The sequence below is a fragment of the Struthio camelus genome, chromosome 20 (genome assembly GCF_040807025.1).
Source record: "Struthio camelus isolate bStrCam1 chromosome 20, bStrCam1.hap1, whole genome shotgun sequence".
NCBI classification, from domain to species: domain Eukaryota; kingdom Metazoa; phylum Chordata; class Aves; order Struthioniformes; family Struthionidae; genus Struthio; species Struthio camelus.
Window position 1 is genome coordinate 5451870 of NC_090961.1, and position 25027 is coordinate 5476896.

General features: G+C 43.7%; 2 protein-coding genes across 5 annotated transcripts in view; one reads left to right on the forward strand and one right to left on the reverse strand.

The window, feature by feature from the left end:
- Window positions 1–567: 567 nt before the first annotated feature.
- GTF3C4 (general transcription factor IIIC subunit 4) lies at window positions 568–10706 on the reverse strand. Its single transcript, XM_068915348.1, is given in 6 exon segments — window positions 568–2403; window positions 3620–3708; window positions 4654–4784; window positions 6679–8499; window positions 10057–10419; window positions 10422–10706. Coding segments are annotated over 6 exon segments (2754 nt in total). The 3' UTR covers window positions 568–2338.
- Window positions 10646–25027, forward strand: part of DDX31 (DEAD-box helicase 31) — a 49775-nt gene continuing 35393 nt past the window's right edge. The window contains exons 1-14 of one of the 4 annotated variants that reach the window (XM_068915010.1): window positions 10646–10755; window positions 11956–12209; window positions 12384–12459; window positions 12912–12955; window positions 13430–13500; window positions 14105–14169; window positions 15188–15232; window positions 16756–16797; window positions 18588–18652; window positions 19463–19582; window positions 19972–20078; window positions 20809–21044; window positions 21402–21578; window positions 24265–24324. In XM_068915010.1, coding sequence (XP_068771111.1) covers window positions 10705–10755; window positions 11956–12209; window positions 12384–12459; window positions 12912–12955; window positions 13430–13500; window positions 14105–14169; window positions 15188–15232; window positions 16756–16797; window positions 18588–18652; window positions 19463–19582; window positions 19972–20078; window positions 20809–21044; window positions 21402–21578; window positions 24265–24324 — 1413 coding nt within the window. In that variant the 5' untranslated portion in view covers window positions 10646–10704. Of the gene's footprint in view, window positions 10756–11459; window positions 11610–11955; window positions 12210–12383; window positions 12460–12911; window positions 12956–13429; window positions 13501–14104; window positions 14170–15187; window positions 15233–16755; window positions 16798–18587; window positions 18653–19462; window positions 19583–19971; window positions 20079–20808; window positions 21045–21401; window positions 21579–24264; window positions 24325–25027 lie in introns of those variants that run through there. The other 3 variants (XM_068915011.1, XM_068915012.1, XM_068915013.1) reach the window with 3 other exon arrangements.

The following is a 25027-nucleotide window of genomic DNA, read 5'->3' on the forward strand; positions in this document are numbered from 1 at the left end:
AAATCAATCCAGGGGAGTTAGAGAATTGCTAAAAGTAATCATGAGGCCATAATTTAATTATATTGTATTAAATGTTCTGGTCAGCCAGACTTAAACATTTCAGCAGACTCTTATTATGATCTTTAAGCAAAGATCAAAGGAATGATCTTTGGCTTTTTTTTTTGTTTATTTGTTTTTTTTTTTTTAAAGCATTTACATGTCGTTCTGGAAAGCTCTCACCTCTTCCATGATCAGATGGATTTTTGAACCAGAACACTTACTGGCCAATTGGTCAGGACTGCTTGGGTGAGGACTTGCAGTTTCTACTGAAAATGGTATTGCTACTGCCATGAAAAAAACCTTCTGTTCAGCTCATAGTGAAATAAATATCCATCTCTTCCCCCACCCCCAATCAACCCCAGGAAGTAAGGAGAACATAAATGCTGCCCTAGGTACAGTACCTGCCTCAAACTCAGCACCCATGAGGTAACAAGGGTACTCTGACCGTCTTACTAGATGCTACCGTGATCTATGGATTCTCTCTTTGCAGACACACCCAAGTCAATTCAAATTTTCAATGCACAGCAATAGAAAACTAAACATTTCTTTAATACACTTATGGTATCACTTCCAGGGATATTTACAAGTAAGACTAATTATTTTACAGATGAATGTGCTTATGCTGTTCTAGTCTACTATATTAATGTCGTTCTCGGTCAAAGCACTATCATGCTTAATGCATGAAACACTGAACAGTACAGACAGCTTGTTCTAATGTTAGCTGAAAAAATTTGCTCCTACTAAAGGTGAAGAAACATTAGGAAAATATGCATAGTCATTAAATCAAGGCAACAAGCACCAATCCACATATGCATTGTTGGAGACTGATACTGTCAGGACAATTCCTTGATTTTTCTCAAATACCTATAAAGGACTTCACACACAATTAGAAGTGTCATGAATCACAAACAGGACAACACACATGAGTGTCCAGACTGATATGCCTAAGAATGCAAATATATAAACTTTGGATTATTTGAGGACATGGTTTTAAGTTAACACAACAAACTGTACCAAATAACCATACACACTTTGGAGGTATTATTCCTCTAACACTGCATAGCAAGTTGACTCTCTCACTCCCCGTATGAATTGGGTGCCAAAGACAAAAAGACGGTTTTTCCTATAGGACGGTTAGAAAGCAGAGCAAGTTTCTGGGCTCAGCCGTGCTATATCACTGGCATACCTATGAATCCTTTGATGATAAAGTCAGGTTTATGCAAGAATAACTTCATCAGGCTCTGTACCCAGCTGTGGAAACTTTAGATAAGACATCTTTTATCTCTATTTTTTATTGTGGTGGTGTTGTTGTTAAAAGAGAAACTGTCAGCTGGGGGAAATTACTTGTATGTCAAATTTCTGTAAAGCATTAGGGAGAGTCTCAATTAAATTGGAAATAAGGTAAATTGGTAATATTTTGGTAACTGAGTTACACTGGAAGAGATGATTCCTGTTGGCAGAGGCTTAGGTGAAACAAAGGGTACATATGTTAGCAAAAGCTAGGAAGTGGTTAGAACTTAGCTCAGAAAAGGAAAGTGGGGCAAGAGACTTAACAGCATTGGAAATCATACATATATATATATTAGTGTTCAATCTAATTGCTAATCGTTTAATAATTATTACATTTAAAAATTCTTCTTACTCATCCGTAGTTGACCCAGAATGTTAGTATTCTGGCTGCGATACTGTTAGAACTGTTAAGAGATAGAAGAGTCATTCTTTTAGACTTTAAGTTAAAACTAGTACAATGGCCAATTTACTTCATATGGCTATAACTGGCATATGCTTTCTTCTGCAAGAAATATTAGAACCACAAATTACTTTCAGAGCTTAATATTATGCAGCAAGTGCCAGCGCTTGTTAACAAGCAAACAAACAGCACAATAAGTTGAAGCCTTCTCTACCCACCAAGACTACTTGAGAGGCAGCTCCACTGCTCTCATCCTAGCCTTAAGGAAATCATGCAGTTGCCAGGCAGAGAGGGCAGTTCAGACTGCATGCTTCAAACTCCTGCTCCTTTTCAGTAAAAGGAAGCGCGTCCAATCAACTGCTGATGCTTCAATGGGGTGCATTTCCAAACCACTGTATGAACTTGCTCTTCTGGATGTACTCCTGTTTCTGGAACATGGATTGGGCTTTGGACTAAGGATTTTCTAGACCCTCCAATGTTCTATTTACAGGGTTGTGGACAATGTCTTCTCCCTTCAGCAAAGCATGTACTCCCACACTCTATATCTGTCTAGAGTGAGGGGAGTTTATGCAGTGGAGAAAATACTTTCAGTCTTTACGTAGCTCTTCTCTAGAACACAGGAGAGTCACAGAATGTACATGGTCCTTGCAATAACCTCTTGATCCATTCAGGATCTGCAAAAAATGAAACAAAAATGTGTATAAAGCTGGAGGTCAAGATAAACACAGGAATGACACTGAGATGGAGAGACAAACCAGGCAGTAATCTTAAAACAGTTGGCGTATATAAATACCATACAGGATTAACTGAAAGTTCAGAATAAATCCAAACTCCATGTCTTAATCTCGAGTAGTGACAGTTTAAATCACACTTCAGTAGGGGACAAAACTAAAGTGAAACAGTCCATGCTATATCATTACATACCCAGCTAGATGCTTTCTACGTAAACAAGAAAGCGTCGAGCACGTATCAGAAAAAAATTAAAGGAACGTTATGCTGCAATGTAGTGTTCTTGCCTTTGTTAACTAAAATTAGATCCTTCACTTACTGCTGTACTTAGTCCTTGTTTCTTTGTTTTCCCATATAGGGAAATGAAGCTTGTAGTCTCTCTCTCTACAGTGGTTTAAGTTTTGTAATTGATCCTTAGTGGTGACAGGAATACGCATAGCTTATAGGGAGAGGAAAAGTATCAATAGGAAGTTTCTCTTCCTATCAGAACAACATTGTTTTTTTGCTGAAAATTTTACTGGACACCCCAGAGAAGATCATGCCTTCCCAGACAAGAGTGCTGTTAAATGCTCAAGTTTCTGGTGGCTTTTAGTATTTTGCTATCACCTACAGTACGCTTGAAGACAAACAGTCACAATATTCCATGACTTTTCAAAAGTACCAGCAGGGAATAAAGCTATGTTCTTGCAAAACTTGTCCTTCCTGAGAACTGTGAAAATGCAAAGCCAAAAGGTTAACTTGCCTCCCCACAGCCTGCCGTTATTTTGGGACCTAAGCCAACAAGGTGCCAAATTCTTCATAACTTGTGCTGGATCAATTCAACTGGCACTGAAATTTAGTGTCAGACATTTAGCATCTGCAGAACTGGATGTTACTTGATTTATTTAACTTGAATATAGTTGTAGCACTCCAGCACAGATTACACATTTACCTGGCTCTTGTTAAAATGTAATATTTGCAAATTAACTTCCACAGTCGTCATATTCTAATTAACACATGCCACTAAGGCATGAACAACACAACACCATGAAATGCAGAATACCAGTACTTTGCGTAGTAGCTGCCTAACAGAGGCAAGTCAATGAAACTCATTCAAGTCATTATGTAGATAAAACTTGTAATACATAATCCTGCCCTTTTAGCGCATAAGGAACAGTTTACCTTCTGCGGTTGGATGCCGTGCAATGCTGTCATGAAGCAAACACCTTCTGTATACCAAACTCTGACAGGATTGGTAGGTTAAAAAGCACCTGTGAAAGGACAAGTTCTTTCATCAAGAGGTCTGGGGTTTTATTTTTTGATACTTGCTTTATTTCCTGCTCCTATGCTCTCACTGAAGCTGGGTTCTGTTCACAGGAACCCTCACTTCCTGAGAGTAAGGCCAGTAGGCAGCCATACAAATACCAAAAATGAAATAATTAACTCAAGTATGTGAAACTTCACAAGTACACCCAATTATGCAGAATCACATAGAGGAAAAAGGCCAAAAAAAAAAAAAATAATACTATGGAAAAGACAAGTTTCTTCATTGGCCAAACAATTTTAGGCAGCACGCAGTAGAAAAGATGAAAAGTTTGAGGGTTACTGCACAGCAGAAGAACCAGTGCAACTTTAACTGAAGGTAATGACTATTTAGTCAAAATAGCACGTAAGAACTGCTAGGTAAAATTTAGATGGTAAAGACTTTTCTTTAAGCGTTGGACTATTGACCTACTGAGTCTTCAGGAACAACTGCCAACACCGATACGTCGGTGTTGAAAGACTTCCTTGTCCAGATGTTCCACAACATCTGACTTCTCAGTGTAGTTCTTACCAATTGCTTTTTGTTAAAACTGATTTGTTTTCAAATGCTGAAGTAGCTAGAACACTCTCCCTCATCTGCTATTCCAAAGGATCGCTTGTGCTTGACTTTTTTCCTCTGTTTTCTCCCACCCCACCCTCCCACTTGAAGAAAGAAGTTAAATGACCAGAAGCGTTTTATCTTGAAAATAGCATGCTGATAAGATAACCAAGTTCAATCTCGGGTGCCTCTCTCAGGGGAAGAGGCCAGTTATCTGGCCAGCAAAAAAGTGCTGGATAACATGCTTTGTGCCTTTTTACTCCCACACTAGGAAAATGCTTTAAGTTAGCTATTTAAATAAAATTAACCTATCCAGGGGAGGGGAGGAAGGGCAAAAACTTAAAGAACAGATTACCTGAGCCAGATATGTCCATTGGAGCAAACTGCCTGTTTGCGATCAGTGAATGGCAGAATCTCTTTACACAAGCTGCAGTGCTCTGGAAAAGTCTGTTTGTTCATTTTCTTTAAGATATGCCCAATCAGCACCTAGGAACACACAGCAGTCAGCATCGTTTATAGCAAGACAGCCGCCTACTGAATGGCGGAGAAGTCTCTCAGGATACTGTGATTTCAGAATATGATACAGGATGCAAAGATCCATCCATTCCACTGAATGCAGATTCAGAAATTTAAGTACAGGTTGGTTAGAGAGTTGGATTCATTTATTCTCTAACTATTTTTTTTCATGTACCTCTGAAGATTTGTCTGTCCCATACTAAAGGGATACAGAACTTAAGAGCAACCAACAGTCTTAGGTTAGGCTGATTGCAAATTTAAAAAGTTTGGGAGAACTGAATATCATACCACCTTAGAGGATGCCTGTGCCCATTACAGCAATGCTTTCAAATTCTCATGCCTAGCACGGTGGATGTGCTAAAAAAACCTCCTGTTCAGAAGGTAGTTGGATGCATGTCTTCAGTAGTCATCTCATAAACATCATTATGTATATGGTTTAGTAGAATATTGGTGATCAAATTTGTTACTGAAGCGTCTTTGACGTTTCAATAGATACAAACCACATCCCGAGGACACTTAAATTGCGACAACAAGCTGAATATATAAAATAGAATTTGGAAGTCAGCTTTTTAGTCACTATACAAGAGATATACAAAATAAGAAACGCAACCTCTCAAGCCTTCAATTCATAATAATTGGAGGATGCTAGGAAAAACACAGCAGTTCTGCCAGAATACTTTCCTTGTGAATTACTGAAGGCCTCACAGCTGTGGCCTGCTTGCTTATAAGCTCAGCAGAGACAAACATGTTACATCAGTAATGGAGAGCATGCTTTCCCCCCCCCCCATCTTTCCAGATGCAACATAAAGGTTGATTTTGATTTTTAGAGTTCAAGTGATTCAAGGATTCAGGTACTGAAAAGAACTGTTCTCTACTCATACAAAGAGGTGCAAATAGAGACATCTGAGACATTCTTGCATTCGAATCTTAAGAGCTGGGAGGCTGGCAGCAGAATTTCCTCAGTGAAGGTTCCTTTGTCTGACATCTGTATTCAGAAAACTTAACTGCCCCCAGTGCAAGATTCACTGATCACTCATTTCCTGCCACGCGTTTTCTCTATGTGTTGCAATAGTTAAGGTACTGTCCTTGTAGTAATGCTTTTATTTTGGTAGGGGTACTGCAAGTTTGGGAAGCGTTCCTGTCATGGCCAAGCATTCAGTTACACTTATTTTTCATAGTTCAATAAACGCAAGCGTGCTTGAAGGTTCAGGCCATAGATCTGTGTTTTATAAAACAAAGACATTGAGTCGACTGTTACTTCCGGTCCTGCGTAAAGTTCTGGATCACTGAATGTAACTCATACAATACGATCACTTTCTGAATCTCTACAACTCATCTTTTCACTGAAGGTTAATGGAACACTGACAAGACCAGATGTACCGGTTGAACAGTCACAGCATTTTCAATTAACTTTAAAAAAAAAAAAAAATACTGCAACTTTGAAAAATTGCAACTGCAGGCATAATTGACTAGAGGGAATGTTTCCCAAGTTTAGTTTTGTACAATGATGTATTAAGTAAACTTAGCCACAGAAACTGATGTTCTTTTCAACCAGTACGTGTTCTAAGCCCATTAACAACAGTGGGAAAATTGCAGTCCTCTCCCTCATTCTGCACAAAACTTAGGCATGTTTCTTCTTTATTGTACCTGATCAAAATTTCAACAGCTGTATTTACACTCCTCCCTGCTTCATCAGAAAGGACAACTTAAGCTGGATGCTCTACAGAAGCTGACCAGAAAGGATGACATGATTAAGGTTCTTTTTCCCACCGCTCCCAAAGTTACACTTTCATTGAAGGATGCAGAGCACGGAAAAAGAGGTAGCTTGTAAATCTGAATCCCCAGAACACAGAGGTGTACTTACTCGTGCTGTTCTGTCATCATATCCTTCATCGGACATTAAGAAGTCACAGACTCCTCTGGTGGGAATACTGGTGTTTTCTGTAATCCATGTGTGCAGATAAACTTCTCCCAGCACTCGTTTCATGTGTTCTCGTGTCAAGTGCATTTCTACTGCCTCAATTTGTGCCTGTATTTCAAGAAGCTTTTCTTCCATTGGTTCACGGCCTCCTATGTCACTTGACTGAAGAAGAGAATCATCTGCAGTGTCATCTACGTCCACACCTTTGCCTGCGTCGCACAGACTCTGCTTATTAGCTTGCTTAGAAGTTCCTTCCTCTTGATCATCTTCAGTGCTGCCCATCCCAGGGGAATCTGATATCAAGATTTTTGCATCCTCATGTGAGGGTCTCCACATGACCTCTGAGGGAGCCTTCTGCATTGACTGGTATAAAATTCTTAGGAGAAATAGCTTAAACCGCCAGAAGTAAGTAGAACCACAGCTCTCAATCTTTTTATCCAGTGCTTCCTGCAAGAATTGAGGAATATGCTTATCCTTCAAAATTTTCCAGCGTACAAGATCTGTCAAGTCCACTTGCCGGAAGAGGTTCTGAACGGATGATTCCAAGAGCTGAGCAGCTGCTTCCTCAAAAGTTTTAAGGGTTACAAACTGAACTTGGTAGTTTTTGTTAACAGGGTGAAGACCGTTAGTCATGCCCTCTGTTGTAATAACTGCTAAGTATGCACCACATGGGCTAACAGCTATTCCGTGAGTCCTTACAGAGCCAAACACTTCTGAGAGCTTAATCAGCTGGTGCTCAAACTTTAAAGCAACATCTGTGAATATAGGAATCAGCTGCCTTACCTTTCCATCACTGGAGCATGTATATACTGTGCCATTCTGTTTGTCTGCAGTCATAGACACAATTGGCAAAGAATGAAGCCCTGTCACATGGGAATTATGGACATTCAACCCCGCTTTGGATATCAATAGAAGACACCAAAACACGTAAGGTCCTCTTGCAGCCACCACTAAGCTACAACTACATTTCTGGTAAGGATGGTAAAGAGGAATACATTTGATACTCTGCACTGGCAGCTGGTCCATTTCTTGCCACAAGACGACAGGCTGTCTCAGGGTAAAGTAGCCTTTAACTGCCTTTAGATTGACAGGAAGGATTTTAACTGGTCCAAAAGCACTCCCTACAATGAGTCCGCTCATTTTTCGGTTGTTATGTTCATATTCCCACCAAGACAAGACACTTGGGGAATTTATTCCAGACTCTATGGTGTTGCAAGAAGTAATTGATTCCTTACCCAGAAAAGGAAGCTGAAACTGCCACACTGCAATGTTACCGTTTTCAAAGAGTACCGCTAAGAGCACGCTACCAACATCCCGGCATTCATTGTTGTGTTTAACCTGCTGAGTGGTACAGATACCGGACCACTCCATGCGCACTGGTGTCTGCATGCTGTGCCGTCGCTGAAATTCAGAAAAGTCACCTAGTTCTCCCCTGGGAGCCTCAACCTTAGAAAGTCTGTAACTGGCTTCGTACAAACGCTCCCCATAAACTTCTGTCAGGTCCACTAAGTGCACCCACTGCAGTCTGTTGAGGTTTGCATGGATGGTTAATCGATTGTCCATGGTTAAAGCTGCAAGCAAGCATCTTCCATTAGCATCGCAGCCCAAAGGTGACCAGCTGGAATATTTGAATCCTCGCATAGGCGGCAATGACCTTCCTTCAGGATTGAATACTCTATCTAACATAAAAGCTTGACTAACTGTTGGATCCACAGAACTTGCAAACTTTTCCTTACATTCCGCAACCTCCTTTTTGGGACCAACCTGAAAGATAAAAAAAAAAAAAAAAAAAATCTTAAATAAGTTGTAGACTGTTGTTTTAGGAAGATGTTCCTGGAGTTAATTCTCACTTGAAATAGAGCATCCTCCAAGTTAATTCTCACTTGAAATAGAGCATCCTCCACCACAACCTACTATATTAAGGTGTTCCAATGGTTAAATTAACCTCACAGTTAAAGGCTTAAGCGTCACTGTTGGCCTGAAATTGTATAGTTTTGACTTTCAGCTATTGAATGTTTGTCTACTAGACTGAAGAGCTTGTTTTTGTACTCCTGTTCTCAAACGTGTACTTAAAGTACTCAGTATTTCAATTCAACTAAAGTTATTCCCAGTTGTTTTTTGTTGTGTGTTTTTTTTTTTTTTTTGGTGGAAAGAAGCTTCAGATCCACAACAACTGAATTAGTATTTAATAAGACATCCAGTCAGGATTGGTACTCATCTGTGCTGCCATCTATAAAAAAGCAAAAGGTTCCTCCAGAAGCCCATAACAGTCTCTACTACAAAGATCTTTCAGTTTAGGAAGTAAACCAAGAAAAGAATTCTACTTAAAATTTGATTGAAATAATTGTTATCAAAGCACTGGAGCCTAAGTGATTCTTAGAAAAACAGCAAAGCTTTACAGTTCCCAAAATTCACTTGATCCATGAGCATACTTCACCCTGACACTACTGGGCTATATATGGTTTTTTTCTGTGCCTTTGAAGTGCCTCAAATGTTAGATGCACTGAAGTTAGTTGCTCAGCTGCATTACACAACACCTTAACATCAATGTTACGCTTCCTCATGTCTAGCATGTTAATATTTTCTACACTTGGCTTAGCTAAGACAAAAAAAAAAAACAGATTTGCATTTGTTTCTGGGCATGAGATCATGTCTTCAAGGAGTAGTATAGATTAACCAGTAAAAACTTTTAACTTCACTGTTAATTTTTTAAATAAACTTGCTTCGGATGCAGTCAGTGAAGATTTGTATCCTTTGATTAGACTATTTTTACTTTTGAGTCCCTGTGTGTTTTAAGCAGGGTACCTCTGAACTTCCACAGAAGTACACTGAACTCGCGCTCCGCCGTAACGCTAAAGCGGCGAAGGAAGAGGTGAACTGTGCGTCGCTACACGGATGTTCGCGTACAGAACGTTAGAGAAACTCATTTACTGCCAACTTCTGCCCAGGGTGACACTCGGGGGCAAGGGAGTCACGCTAACAGGCCGTCGGGCTGCGGCCCGGAGGGCGACAGCAGCCTCCGCCGCCAGCGTCCTGGCGCCGGCGTCTTTGGCGGGATCCGACGAGGCTCCCCGATCAGCGGTGCGGTTGCTTCCCACCGACCAGGCCCAGGGTCCTATGTGCGTAACCGGTTTCCAGGGGCTGGTGAGCGGCTGCCTGGGGCGCTGCCCGCGGCGCGGGGCTGAGGCCCGGCCCTGACACCCACCTGCCTCACCGCCACAGCGGCAGCGCTACCGGAAACCGCGCAGCTCTTAGCCAGCCGCCAGCCGCCGCCGGGAGGGAAGCGAGGGGCCGCAGGCGCCCCGGGGCGCCCCGCCTCACCTTGAGGAGGCAGGCGGCGGCGGGCGCGGGCACGGCCGTGCGGTGGATGACCATCTCCTGGCCGCCGCTGTGGATGTCGCTGAGCTGCTCCAGGACGGCGATGCTGCGGGCCGTGCTCACCGACACCCGGTGGTCCTCGGACCAGGCCAGCGGCTCCAGCCCGCTGGCGCCGTGCTGCAACCGCACCGCCGGCTCCCGCCGCACGGCCGTCAGCCGGAACCCGGCGCTCGGCCCCGCCGCCGCCGCCGCCGCCTCCTCAGCCAGCGCGTCGAGACCCAGCGGCGGCTCCTCCTCCTCCTCCTCCTCCTCCGCCGCTGCCGCCAGCGCGGGGCTGCCCCCGCGCCCCGCCGCCGCCGCCATCTTGCCGCCGCCGCCTCCCCCGCCGCAGCGCGCAGGCGCCGCCGCCGAAGCCCCCGGCGGCCGCGGCCGGGGCTGCCCCGTCGCCGCCTGAGGCGCCGCACCCCGGGGCAGGCCGCAGCGGCGTCGCCGACGCTTCCCTCGGCCGCCCGCCAAGCGTAACCGTGGTGGGGACACAGCGCCGAGCACCTTCGTGCCGGCCCGGTTCCGGTTCCGGCTGCGGCTCCGGTCAGGCGGTGCCGCCGCCGCCTCGGCGCGGCTGCCGGCGGGGTCCTGCGGGCGCGGCGGGCCATGGCGGCGGGCGGGGCGCTGCTGCTCAACGTGAGCTCGCCGCCGAGCGGGGTAGGTGCGGCGGGCGGCGCGGCCCGGTCCCCCCCTTCCTCCCCCCTCCCGGTGGAGGCCGGCCTCGCTGCGGGGGGAGCCGGCACCCGAAACCCGCGCGGCGACACCCTGCCGCGGCCGGGCGGGGGGGGCTGGAGCCTGTGGGGGGCCGCGCCGCCGCTGCCGCCTCCGCGGGGTGCGAGGCGGGGCCGGGTGTGAGCGTGGGCTGGCGGGGGTGTCGCGGGGGGGCTGGGGAGAGGAGAGCCGCAGTGCTTTGAAGCAGGGATTGGCGCTCTCAAGAGTTGTGCCGCGGGAGCGCCTGAGAGCTGGGTGCTCCTCAGCCCGGTTTATCTCCGGCGCCACGGGCGTTTGTGAGGCTCCGCCGTCGGTTTTCGGACGGTGGAGGTGGCTGGAGGTTGGGAGGGAGGCTGGCTGTTTGGTGGGCTGGTTTGAGGAGCGGCGGTGTGTTTTGCTGAGAGTGCCCCTTTCAGGTTCAGCGCCTGGGGAGAGGCTGCAAAACGCTGCGTGGCAGCAAACGGGGTAAATCCACGTGGCAAGAAGGCTCGGAGGGGCAATGGCATAGGTTGCAAGAGAGATTTCTGTTCAGCCTGCCAACGGCTTCCGTCCGTTGTAGGTGAAAACCCTTTGGGCGGGTGCAGAGCCTGGGTCAGGGCGAGCTGATGGAATTCCAGTTCGCGGAGCTCAGTGCGTTTTGTGGTAACTAGGGAGCTGACCCAAACGGTTCTTCAGTGCCAAAACACGAGAAGGAACAAGTGCAAAAAAAGTAATAGAGTTTGAGAGGAAGATGGTTCGTAGGAGGATAAGGAAAATCAGAGCGTGCAACCAAGAGTGGAGGAGAAATAGAGAGAAGTCAGGTGAGACTGTGCAGGGAGGTCATGTTATTTCAAGAGTGTTGCAAATGTGTCGGGAAAAACAAGCTCACTGGAAAAGAGTTGTGGGGGGGGGGGTAGAAGAGAGCTTTGGGGACAAAAGGGAGTTAACTTTCTTCCTCACTGTCCCTGGAGGGATATGGGGAAAGCAAAACTTTTCCTTAAAACAATTGGAAGACCAGCATTTTTTACTCATGGGACAGAGGATACCAGAAAGAAACAGTGCTTCTATGAACTGATGCCTGTGTTTAACATGAGCAAAATATGTTACTGTGTAGTTAATTTGCATGTATTAATGCATTCCTCGCTATTTGATTTGTTAATACTAAAGCAGTCTAAGGCTCTGAAAAGAAAGCTCCAGTCACCACATGGAAACCCTCCATTAAAACGGAAATGCAAGCCTTCAATAAGCTCCTTCCAGAAACGCACAACAGAAGCTGACATCAAGGAAAAGGCAAACTCATCAAAAAAATCTCTTCCGAAGAAGCGGTTGTCTGACAGCCAAAATAAGAGCCTGAAAAGCAGACCTTTCATTAAGACGTCTAGCTTGTTTAGAAACAACCCTGATATCCCAGAAATTCACAGGTAATTTAGACAAGTGGGAGGAAAAACCCTTTCAGTGCAACAGTCTTGAATTCTTGCCCTTGTGCGGGCAAAGACATTGCTTGGTACATGCGTTTTTTCCTGGTTTTCTTGTCATATACTTTGTAACTACACCATGCACTTTGTTTTGTTTTGGTTTGTTTCCCGAACTCATAGGAAAGCAGTGCAGCAGGTGCAAGAAGATGTTTTCACTTCAGATTCTTTCAGCCAGTTGGACCTCCATCCACATCTGGTGAGTGGCAGGAAGGCTGCGTGCCATGGAACATGCTGTTTAGGGGGGACTTTAGCACTCTCCTTGATTTTGTTGGAATCTCTCAGGTAGGCTCTTAGCACAGTGTAGTGACCAGTATCCTCTGAGCCTGTGTCTTGACCCATCCCCAAATACAGTGTCCCAGCACCCCCACACTGCTCACAGTTGTAATACCAAAAACATGGAAAACCATTTGAGAGGTGCATTAAAAAAAAAAAAAATCTGTTATTTTATGACATACCAGCAACGATATAATTCTGATAAAGCAATGGAAGTATTTTGAGGACCTGGGAACTTTTTCACCCAGCTGCCCTGGACTAGTGATCCAGCGAATAAGAATCATTCTTCTCTTTCCTCTATCCTGTACTACAAAAAGGAACAACAGTGAGAATTTGACAATGAAACTTGTTTATTACTGTTAATTATCTCTTCAGATATCCACAATAACCGCTGTCTTGAAGATATGTAGCATGACTAGGTAAGCAAAGGCGTATTAAAAACTTTATCCTTCACTACCCCTTACTGCCAGTCTTTTATGATTGTTTCATTGCATGTAATTGGTTTATAAACGCCATGGTTCCTGTTAAGCTATCCCATTTCCTAGAGGGTTTATTTCTTTCAAAATCTGGGACAAGAGCTAACTTGTAAGTTATGCAACAAGTCATTGTCCCAGCTGGAGATGGAATCCAGGAGTCCTGGCTCCTGATTTTTTTGACCATAAAATCTTCTTTTTTTTCTTTTTCTTTTTCTTTTTCTTTTTTTTTTCAATTTACGACACCTGATTTGTGTCTATAGACTTTCCTTAGAAATCAGCCCTGCTGAGGTGCTACACAGCAGGGATGGATGTGTGGAATTTGGGGTAAACAGTTTTGAAACGTTCATGGTATGTTAAAACCTTAGGACTTTATGCTGTGTTGGATCTGTATTTCCTAACCTATTTTGATTGCTACAGTGTTCAGAAGCAAACAATTCCTGTGCTGCTACACGGCAAAGATGCTTTAGTGAGATCTCAGACAGGTTCAGGTCAGTATTTAATTGCCAGTCTCCCTTCCTAGGGCATGTTAAATTGGTTCCCTTTTACAAAACCAAAACATCTCGTTCTCAGTACAGCTCATGAAAATGACAGATTCAGAAGCCTGGCTTAGGACTGCTGTGACACAGGCAGATGCTGTGCAAACTTCTGTAATGATGCAGTGCTTGGACTGAATGCTGATGTGCAGCTTCCAGCCATTGCATATGGGCCTATTCCAAGGTTCATGCTGGGGATGCAGATCCAGGGGTCCAGTGGAGCTAAGCAGCTCACGCTCTTATCATACAAACTTATTTACTTGCTCTATGGTAAACCATGTCTCATTTCCCTTGGTGGGTAGAACTGTTTGTGTGGATGGGTGTCAGTGGGATACCATAATCCCTCTTCTTTAATTTAGTTCCTTGGTGTTATGACCTATCAGATGTCACTTCTGGAAACTTCCTACTTAATTAAAAAAATGTTTCCACGCTCTGACCTCAATTTAAGGGTGGTAGGTTGAATGTTACTTTCTAATGCCCTTTAATTTTCAGGAGTACTGCAATTTCTGCGTTTTTTTTAGATGATGGAAACTCCTCCAATTTTTTCTCTTTTATAAAGGTAAAACTCTTGCCTATGGGATTCCGCTTGTACAGTCCTTGCAAGGAATGAAGCCCAAAGTACAGGTATGTGCAACATAACTGTATAGATTTGCATTTGATGGTAAGATTAGTAAAAACATAAATTACAGCTGTTCTTTTCTAATCATCAGTGTTTCTTGTTACAACGGTTAAGCAGTCTCTCTTCCCCTTCCTTTGTGCATGTAGCTAATGTGATCCTCCTGTACTGTTGAGATACAGATAATATAACAATGCGAAGTGTTATACGTTCCCCTTTACTTCACGCGGCAGATAAATGGACGGAATCCTCAAGTTTGAGGAAGATAGGGTGCAGCAGAGACAAAGGTATGGAAGCTGGAAGAACTGAAAACAAAGGTTCCTGCCATGGTTTTAGGAGTAACAGGTTTCTAGTCTTTGACGTGGAGTGAGATTTGATAATTGATCCTGATTCAGATCACTTAGTTGAGCCAGAAAATGCTGCTGCAGATCTGCCGTTTCCTGTACCTTTTGGGGAAAGAGATCATCGTGACTTTCTTCTAGGTCGGAATAATTCGAGCCCATCCTGGATTGTTAACTTTCTGCTGATGATACCTACAGATTGTTGCTGTGCATCAAACATTAGGCTATTTCTGCAAATCAGAAATAAGACTCTGAAAAATTGTGTGTGTGGAAGATGATGTTAAGTGTGAGTGCGAGTGGATTTCAGAGGAGGAAAGAAAAGGCAACGGAGCGTTAATATTTGAAGGCTGTTGATACAGAGAAGGGAGGAAAGTTGCCCCCAATCGTTGTGTTCATTAGGGTGACACTGAAAAAGCAAAATGTACACTAAATATGAGAAAAAACTTCAGTACCAGCCAGAGAAAATTCAACATTAATCTTAGAAGAAGGAGTGGAATCTCTGTGGTTTTGGGTCATGCCAACCTGAACTAGATGGAACTCTAAAGGGGGGGGGTCTGAAAAGCACAGACTTGTACTGAAACTCCACAGAATTCACTTTGTTGGAGACTAGAAATTAGAAGTGGAAATGCTCTGTGTATTAGTGTTACGTTCTTCTTGGCGATCCTCTTGTCTTCTCTGTTTGCAGCGCAGTGATGGGCCTTATGCGCTCGTATTAGTTCCAACAAGAGAGGTAAGTGGCCTTGTTTCTTTCTGATGTGGTCTGAATGTGAGTTTTTGAACATTGGCGTTCAGTGGAGCAGCTGTGGGTCCACCAGGGGCTGAAGCCTATCTTGAAACACTGTCTATCCTTCTGCTCGGATCTTGCCCTCAAAGAAAGAATGTTTATTTTCTGGATGAGTGTTGCCATACAGAATTAAGTCAAGAGAAGTCTCTGAATTTCCTCATGCAGTTAGAAATCAATTGGGAAGACTGGGAAACTCTCTAGCTCAATGTGTGGGTGAGAGAAGCTTGCCTAGCTCACACAGGGGAAGTAAGTAAGTAGAACGAGTGAAGTCCACTTTGCAAACGTGTGGGTTTGTACAGACGTTTCAGTTTTAAAGCCCTTTTCTCAAATCCGTGAGTGAATGCCAAAGATGAGGCTACCAAGAGTTGGTTTCTTCACTGATCTCTCTTCTGTTTGATTTACATTATTTGCAATTGCAAAGGCAATTTCAGAGGAGAGTATCAACCTTTTTTATATCAAATGATAATAATGTGGAGAACGGATTGCAGGTATCTACTTTTGAGCACAATATTTTATGGAACCTGCAGTGCAGTATCTTAGCTCGGTTCCAGGAAAAGAGAAAGCTCTGAAGCTATTTAAATGTTTACAGCAGTAAACTCACTGCTTCACTAGGATGCTGTGTGAATACTAAGCATGTAGGAAACTATATAAGCTTGTTTAAACGGCTGCCACTTAATACACTTAGGAAGATAGTTTGTAATTACAGTTGGTATTACTTTTATTTTCTGTGAAAAGCAATGGTAGCATATGTAGTCAGAGCATTTAAAATAGATTTACTCCCATAAGTGAGCCATGTTCACATATTCATGCTCTGTGAACAGGTCAGGAAGGCACTGTTGCCTTTCCCAGTCTTGGGACATCTTCCCATTTCTTGCCACAGCAGAAATGGCTTTTGGGCAGTACGTGAAACCCGACAGCTAAATGCTTCCTGTTGGCCAGGTATTTAGAGCTGCTAGTTGTATACATGCCATCCCTGTTTCCCAGACTGGGAGAAAGAGATAAAAAGGTGCAGTGGTGTGATTGCTCCACGGGTCTAGTGAGGGAATAGCGCAGCCTGTCCTGACTGCCAAATGTTTGCTTTAACTTCTGGGCTGTGTTTCCTTTTCATAGTAGTCCTGTTCCAGAAAAGGCTCCATTTTCCTTTTTGCTCTTCCAGTGGAGCAAAATATGTGGCTTTGGCTTGTGTCTTCCTCTGTGCGTTCACAGAAGCTAGGAGAAGTCTGTATCGTCCTGAGAACTGGTTTTTAGAGCTGAACCAATAGAGAGGTTTTTGAACAGAAGAGAATAAGATAGAAGGCAGCTTCTAAAAGAAAAATTAAGGACGTATTGAGAATTCTGATAATAAACATAACTAAATTATCTTATAGTTTTGGGATGGGAGATGTTAAAATTAGATTTTTGAGCCAAAGGAACTTGTGTTCCATTAGTAGGCTTTTTCAGAACTTACTTTCTCATGTTGATTTCCATAGCTAGCGCTCCAGAGCTTTGAAACCGTACAGAAGCTACTCAAGGTAAGAATTTCATTCTCTGTTTAATTTTTGCTTATTCCTGAAGCCTTTTGCTGTTAGGTGCTAAATGTCTTCAGTTCCTGTGAATTCAACGGGGAGTTTAAGGAAATGTAGCGTCTGGCAAGATATATGGTCCTTAAAGATAAATCTGTCTGTCCTTTAAATGCATTGAAGTTTGCTTTCCCTGTGACATATTTTCAACTATTAAATGAACAATGAAGTGGTTAATTATGCTACCTTAGACAGTTACATGTGTTTTCATAAACAAACATAGTGTATTTTCACAGTGTTTTGTTTTTAGAGGTAACCACCATTGTTTTGGTCCAAGTTATGAACTGGAAACTCTCAATAGGACTACCATTTTACTAAAAGTCTAATACTAGACAGATGGGTTTCAAATGGGGAACAGAACTTGGTGAATTGCTTTGCCAATTGAATGAGTAGAGAAATTAGAAGGCTTTTAAAATCAGTTTGTTAATACTTTCTTTTTGATTGAGGTAAAGTATCTCGCTTGCAGCTAGAAGGGATCTAAGTGGTTTCTCTGGTCCGTATTTCCACTCCATCTTCTATTCTTCTTTGAAATAATAAGACACTTTCAAGTCTTTTTCTGTCCTGGAATTGCCGAGTACTGTTTTTTGAGTCATACTGAGGTTTAAAATACTTCAGTCTTTCTCCATAGTGATTCGAAGTCACAGTGGGTGGACTTTTGATGTAGAATTTGAATCTCTTAATATTGGACAATGGTATTCCATAGGGACCTCAAGCAGTTGAAGGTAATCTTCAAAGGAAGAAGTCTGGATTGGCCCCCTTTGAGTTTTCTTTGTTATGTATAGCATGTAGTAGCTAGCAAGTTAAGTCTAAAAGGTCATAGTAACCCAAACCAGAAAGTTTAAAACACGATCTAACTGACCTTGGAAGGACTTGGGGGGTGGGGGGACCCAGGGAATTTGCTTTTGTAATTACTGAGGGAGAAAAAGGCTAGTTGAGCTCTTCTTGAGACGCTTACTCTAATGCCAGCTGCAGAGTGTATTGTATGGGTTCTGCCTAGACATCTTTCTTCTTTTAAACCCTAAAAAGGAGCTCTTTTGTAGACAACTGTTTCATTGGAGCATTTCTGGTATGCAGTGACCTGTGCAAACTTAAGCCTCTTTACCAGTCACACGTTTGTACAGTCTTTGCAAGTTGTACTCTGCTTCTCTCCCGTGTTAGCACTTGAGTGAGGCAATGGCAGTCCTGTGTTTTGATTATGTCCTGTGTCAAAATTGGATAACGTTGGGTTCAGTGAAGAGTTGGGCCTCGTTAAAGTAAATAGCAACCACCGTCACTATCAATGAGGCTGACGTGCACAAACACGGTGCCTGTGTGCTTGAGGTTACGTGTATATATATGTAAACTTTAAGGCATTGTTTTTCATGAATCTTGCTTGTTCACAGGAGGATGTTGCTTAAAGGCAAAATGCAGAAATAGCATAGTGGCTTGTCTTTGAACATTTAGACTACACGGGGAGAAGGAAAAGAAGTATTATTATGTTACTGGAAGTGGTACAAAAATGACTGCGTTTCTGTCTTCCCAGACAGTGTGGGAAGCAAGTTACATGGCCAGAATTAAAGCTGCCACCGATATTTACCTGTGTGTGAGATAGTGCCTGTAGACTCTTTATCTGATAGATCAGATCAGACGCACGCTGCTGTCAGCCCCAGTCCTCTCTTTTTGTCAAGAAAAATAAGTTTTGTGTTAGAGTCTGTCTCTTTATTAAGAAGAATCCATATTGGTCTTGGTTTTCTTTTCTATAGCCGTTTACCTGGATAGTGCCTGGAGTACTAATGGGGGGAGAAAAAAGAAAATCGGAAAAAGCCAGGTAGGAAGCCAACTTTTTAAATTGTATTTTGGGTGGTTCTTCTGCTATACCACCTTTTTGACTGTCACTCTTCTTTGGAGTGCTTTTCTTATTGGGAGAGAGGATTGTGAGTTGGGATCAAGCTGTGATCCCCCTGGATCTTACACAGACACAGTGAGGGAGTCAGCAGGAAGTATTTACTTCCCTGTGTTGGATCTATTTCTAAAATGTTGATAAGCCTTCTGAGGAGATGATCCCTTGTGTCAGTATTTTTCTTTTCTCCTCTGACTAACACCTGTATTTGCTTACTACCAAGTGCCGTCTACAGTATTTGTTACGGGGGAAATTGCTTTCTGGAGAAGGGATTTCATGGAGTTTAGTCTCACTCTTTTCCCCTTCCATAAATCAAATTGTAAGCTAGCCATCCAAAAAGGAATTTTCATTCATCAGTTCGTTAACGTGCACAAAATGAGCTTACCATTGAGAGTAAAAAGTATTCAATTAAAAAAAAAAAAACTAGCTAGAGTGTTTTTTGATCTTTTGTTTTTTATATTATTAATGTTTCCTGCCACTGTGTCCTTACTGCTGACTTCTCCTTACTGCTTAGCATGCCTCTATGAATGTCAGTGATGTTGCAGAATAATATTTAGCTCTGCAAGAGATTTTCGTAGTTTTAATTAAGGAGAAAGTATTGACCCTGCTAATTTCACTATGGCCATGATTTCTCCTCTGTATATTGAAGTTCCTGACTCTGGTGGTTTCCTAATCTATATACCTATAGATTTTCTATATTTCTATATTTTCTTTATTTGATTCCCTACCCCCCAACAGATTACGTAAAGGGATAAATATCCTCATTTCAACTCCTGGTCGCCTGGTTGATCATATCAAGTCCACAGAATGTATTCATTTTCGTCATACTCAGTGGCTGATTATCGATGAAGCAGACAGGTAACTTCCAAGTTTAAATATAAAAAAGGATAACAAGACCCTCCACATGTACATTGGATAATGTATTAAATATTAAAAAAGAGAGGGAGAGAGATCTTAAACCCTTCATCCTCTAGGGCATCAACCTAGCACCAAGTGCATGGAATTAGGAAGAAAAGTCCCTTTTGGACAGATTATTCTACAAACTTTCATTGCAGAGATTTTCTCACCGTCTCCTGACGTATCTGACCCTGGCCAAAGTCGAAGATTGAACATGAAGCTAGATAGGTCAGAGGTCTCATCTGCTCTGGTACTTCCTGTATTCCTAATTAGCTCATGTAGCCTGAAGACTTTCTTCTCTTCACTCCTTCCTATAGCATCTTTTGCCATCTCTGTCACAATTTTTGCAGGATCCTGGACCTGGGCTTTGAGAAGGATGTAGCTGTGATACTCAATGCTTTAAATGCTGAGAGAGAAACACGCCAGAATGTCCTGCTCTCAGCCACCCTCACAGAAGGTAAGTTAAAGACAGATAGTGTCTCTTTTAGCTGAATACTACACAGGCAATTGCAAAATAGTTGGTTGAGTCTAATTATATCATGGCCCAGACTGAAGCCCTTTGCAGTAAGTGGAATAATGCGTATTAATTTCATTGGGCTTGCTACACTTGTCTTTCATGACTGGGATTTCTGTCGGTGTAGGTACTTACATAGTCCTTACACGTCACGTGAATTCCAGTGCAAAGTCACCAGGAGGCTAGGACACACTGTATTTTTGTCTTACAAGTATAGAATCAAGATACAAGGCTAATGAGCTGCTGTGTGATTCGCTCAGTATCATACAAGAAATCAGTTGCTGAGGCAGGAATTGAGCCAGGCCTCATGATTCCTGCCCTTTTGATAGGGTGCAGATCAGTTTTTTTCCCAAACCTATGGTTTAAAAAAAATTTGGATTGCGAAAAGCTGTCTTTCTGGTCAAGATGTTTATATAAGGTAAAATAACAAAGTTGGCTGGAATTAAGTCTTGTGATACTTTTGATGGAGTCCGCAGCAAGTAAGCCTGACTGAGCCCTGAAGAGCCTGAGGTTTGCTCAAGTGCTCTGTCAGGGCCCGAGACATGACTCCCATTAGTTCCTCGCCATTCACCCCTTCTCACTGGAGTTACTGTAGATGTTCTTTGTGTGATTATATCATCGCTGGTTGTACCCTAGATGAGGCTTCACGTATATTTCCCTTTCTGTGGTTCAGGAGTAACACGGCTGGCTGATATCAGTTTGAATGATCCCATCAGAATTTCCATAGCAGATAAAATCCAGGACAGACTCGAACCAGCATCGCAAGAAGGTAAAGAAGCCGTTAGTTCATCAGCCTGCATGGACCAGGAGAACTTTGCTGTTCCAGAGAAGCTCAAGCAGTATGTTATAATGGTCCCCAGCAAATTGAGGCTCGTCACTTTAGCAGCTTTTATCCTTGAGAAGTGCAAGGTGAGGCTCTATTTGCATTTATATCGCTAAGTGGCTCTTTGTCCTTTTCGACTCCTATATCTTTTCCTTTATCAAGGATAGCGTGTATTAGATCTAGGGCTTTGAGCTGCATCTAGTATACAGTGAGCCACAAGAGAGTTGAGGTGTTCTTATGTCTTTCATGCCGAAACGTGAGATACCTGTGCCGTTTGCACTCGTGCATCTTTTGTGGGCTTGGCATTTGCTGTTAAACTTTGTAATGTATCTCCCTGAATGGTTGCATCTCTAGAAGTGAAAGTAATGTAGATATCCTAAGATCAGGGAAGTGGCAAAGGACTGTGGAATCAGTCTTGTGCACTTTTCTTGTTTTTCTTGCAGTTTGAGAAACGCAATAAGATGATCATCTTCTTCTCCAGCTGTGAACAAGTGGAATTCCACTATGAGCTCCTCCTACAGGTCCTTTCTGGAGGTCTAGAGTCTGACCCGCATGAACGTTTGTCTGTCTCCTCTGCACACTTACAATTTCTGCGACTGCATGGTAACATGGAACAGGAAGTAAGCATTACCAAAGAGCCAGGATACCCTGTTTTGTTCCTTACTCCCTATGATTTATTGTGTGCTTGTTTTGGGGAGGAGGGCAAAAGAGAGGACAGAGAGTCATTTCACCTCTAGGGGCCTCACTCTTCCATCTGCTAATGAGAATAAGGATGTTGGCCCACTTTTGGGAAGCACTTTGGTAGCTATATCTGAAAAACACAGCTGAAGAGGCAAAAGGTGTTATTTCAGCAGACTGAGGCAGCTGTTCAGTATTCCCAGTGGGCACGCTTAAACCATTTATGTATCGGTGCTTCTCTCTCATGCAGTCAGAAAGTGTTTTTAATGCCAGAGAGAACCTCATCCGAGCCCCAAAATGTTAGCACCTAATAAGTTGTCCCCCATTAGTAAAGGATGGAACAGTTTGGCTTTTTTTTTTTTTTTTTTTTAAAAAAAAGTGTGTCAACAGGCAGCTTTTTTCCCTGGCATGGAATAATAGCAATATAATAGTGATTATCCCAGAATAACTCTGGGTTTTAGCAGGGTGGGCCTGGATGATGACCACAGAGGACTCGGAGGCCAGGAGAAGAGTATCAGATAAGCTGTTAGTTGCAGTCATTCTTTCAGTAGCTGAGGGAACTCTCTTGAAAGTTCAGCCCCTGGTCCTGCTCTTGGTCTGTGATGGAGAGAGTTACTGCTCTACTTTGAGCTGCACAACAGAGATGGTAAATGAATAGAGCTCTTCTGATGAAGCAAGAGGTGAAGAGCCATTGTTTTTCTCACTCATTCCCATCCTGTGGAGACCAGAAACGTGTGCTTTGTTGTCCCTGCGTTCCGGCCTTTCCTCAACCTGCCTGCCTGAGCGAGTGAGCAGGCCTGGTCTGGCCCAACTCTACCCTGACCAGCTGTTAAGGCAACAGAACACCACTAAGTAGCTGGCACCAGGGGAAGGGTTTTGCCTTTTTAGTACCCAGTGTGTAATTAGTGCTTGATGTCTTCAAATTAAGAGCATTAATGGAGCTAAATTGTGGATCCCATATGGTACTGCTGAGCACGGCTGCTGTCATTGTCAACAAGATACAGCGTGCTCTCTTCTTTAATTTTTGTCAGCAGAGGGTTGAGTGTGTCGGCAAGGCCCAAGTTTCCCTTCTCTTCTTGAACAATGCATCTAGCTGAGAGTCAAGGGTGTAAGGCTTCATCTGTACCGTTAATATAGTGGGCCGTTCACTTAACTCCTAGCTAGAGGCCTGAGGAGGAAGGCTGGGAACATGGAGACAAGGATATTTTTCAAAGGAGGTACAAAGGAGGCAGAAAACAAGCATGGTATTTTTTTTGAAGTCGGAGACCATCTGAGCTATGGAAGTGGAAAGAGTAAATGGAATAAGACTGAGGAAATGTGTGTGCAGTCGTTTCCCTCGGCTGGGGAGAAGAGAAATGTTGTGTGGATAGGTGGTACTGGCAAGCACTTGGACCTGACTGAGGCCTCTGGTTACTGTAGGTCCTCAGAGATTACCCTGTGTGATAGCAAATGTGGTTGTGATGATGTCATGTGGGCTGCAGAATCATTTTCTATTGCTTTTATCACAAAAAAAGAAAAAAAGTTGGTAGTTAGTAAGTTAGTGCAGCTGATAACGTGCGCTCAGGAAGGTCTCAGGACTGACAAAGCAAGAGGCTTTGAAGGTAAGCGAGGAGCAGTACTAGAGGACTCCTGCAGTTCTGGGGCTCAGGGGCTCAAAGACTGTTGGCAGGGCGTTCTGGGATCCAGAGGGGTGGGCAGTGCTCCCTGGCAGCCTGTGCTCATGTTAAAAGTGAGGGCTGCAGGAATCCCGCTGGTACCGACCAGAGATGAGGACAAGGCTGAAGACCACGTGCTGCTGATTCTCTGCAGAGACGCCCCAGTCTCATTGCCAACAGCCTGGATGCCCAGGAACCCTCAGGGCATCCCTTGCCTGGAGAAGGTCATTTCTTGTGTTAAGGCCGTGGGATGGCACCCCAAGAGCTCTGTGGCTGCTGCCTCCCTGCCACCCTGGGGTGGGGATCTCTAGCCAGGGCCTCTTCCTTCCTGCCCTCTCCTGCTTTGGAGACTCTTTTCCCAAAGCAGTTCACAGGGGTGACTGGGTGGCTGAGCATCCCTGGTATCTGGTAATTGCACGGCCAGTCTGATGGCTGTTTGCATGCCCCATTGGGCACCTGATGGGACTGGTGTCCTGTGGTGCAACTGGGTACCCCTGTGTGACCAAAATGGGTTTATCCACTGTGCCTGTTGTGTGAGTGTACACTTGTTTGTCAAGTGGTGGACACGTTTCAGCTTTGATGCGTTCACAAAAGCCTGTGTTGCCCCCAAAAGTATGCCAGTGGTGCTGTTGCCCCTGCCTAATCTTCTGTGGGTCCGTGTGGAATAGTGACACCTTTTTGACATAGGCAAGCCGTGCTTCTCTGCAAACTGTGGAAGTCTTGGATGCTTTGATTTGATCACGCACGTGTGGGCTTACCCCAGACACTGTGCCTTCCTGCCTGGGACCGCATTTCTGTGCTGTAGATTTTTCATTTGCAAGAAGAGTTTGACGGGAGCTCTTGGAATTCCTTTGCTTTGAAAACTGGACGTGATATAATGAACAAGGCATAGTAGTTAAATTGTTACATTAGCTAATTTGCTTTATGGCTGATTGTAATGTGCATGTCGTCTTACTTTTTTTTAATCCTCTAGGAAAGAACAGAGGTGTTTCAGGAGTTCTTAAAATCCAAGACGGGCATCTTGCTTTGCACTGTAAGTAACTTAGAGACCTTCTGCAGCTACACACTAATGGGCCTGCCCGATATTTAATGGTAGAACAGAGGGCTTGGCACTGAGCTCTAGTTCCAGCTCACTGCCTGACCTTGAGAAAAGTCATCATCTTTTTCTGCATCTCATAAGAACTGGTGCCCTCTATGCAAACAACTATATAACCTTTTGCTGTAAGGCACCATATACAGAAAAATGTATATCTTCTTATACAAGATCCTCCTAGTATTTTGCATGGCCTTATGTCTGGAAAAATCTGTTCACTTGAAGCTGGAACCTTATCCTCTATGTGCAGTCAATGGAGAGCAATCCTAATTTGTAGCATGCCCCGTAACTGCCCGGTAAATTGGATGTAGTGTGATGTTTCCCATCTTAATGACTACAGCAAGGTTAAAAACAAAAACGTGCAGGGATGGAAGGGAAGCCCGACCAGAGGACTCTGTCGTTAGAAATGCACATGCTTTGCTACTCTCCGTGCTTTGCCCTTCAAGCTTCCTTCGAGGGTGCTGAGGGAGAAATTGTCCTCTACTGAAGTTTGCTGGCACCCTTGTGTTGTGGTGGCACCTTCCGCTTCTCGTTTCTGACCTGTCGGTGCCACAGCTAGCCTGCTGCAGTGGTGCAGAAGGCTGCACGATTTGCTCTCTAATAGTGGCAGCTGTTGATCTGAAAATGTGTGAATCTTGGCGAT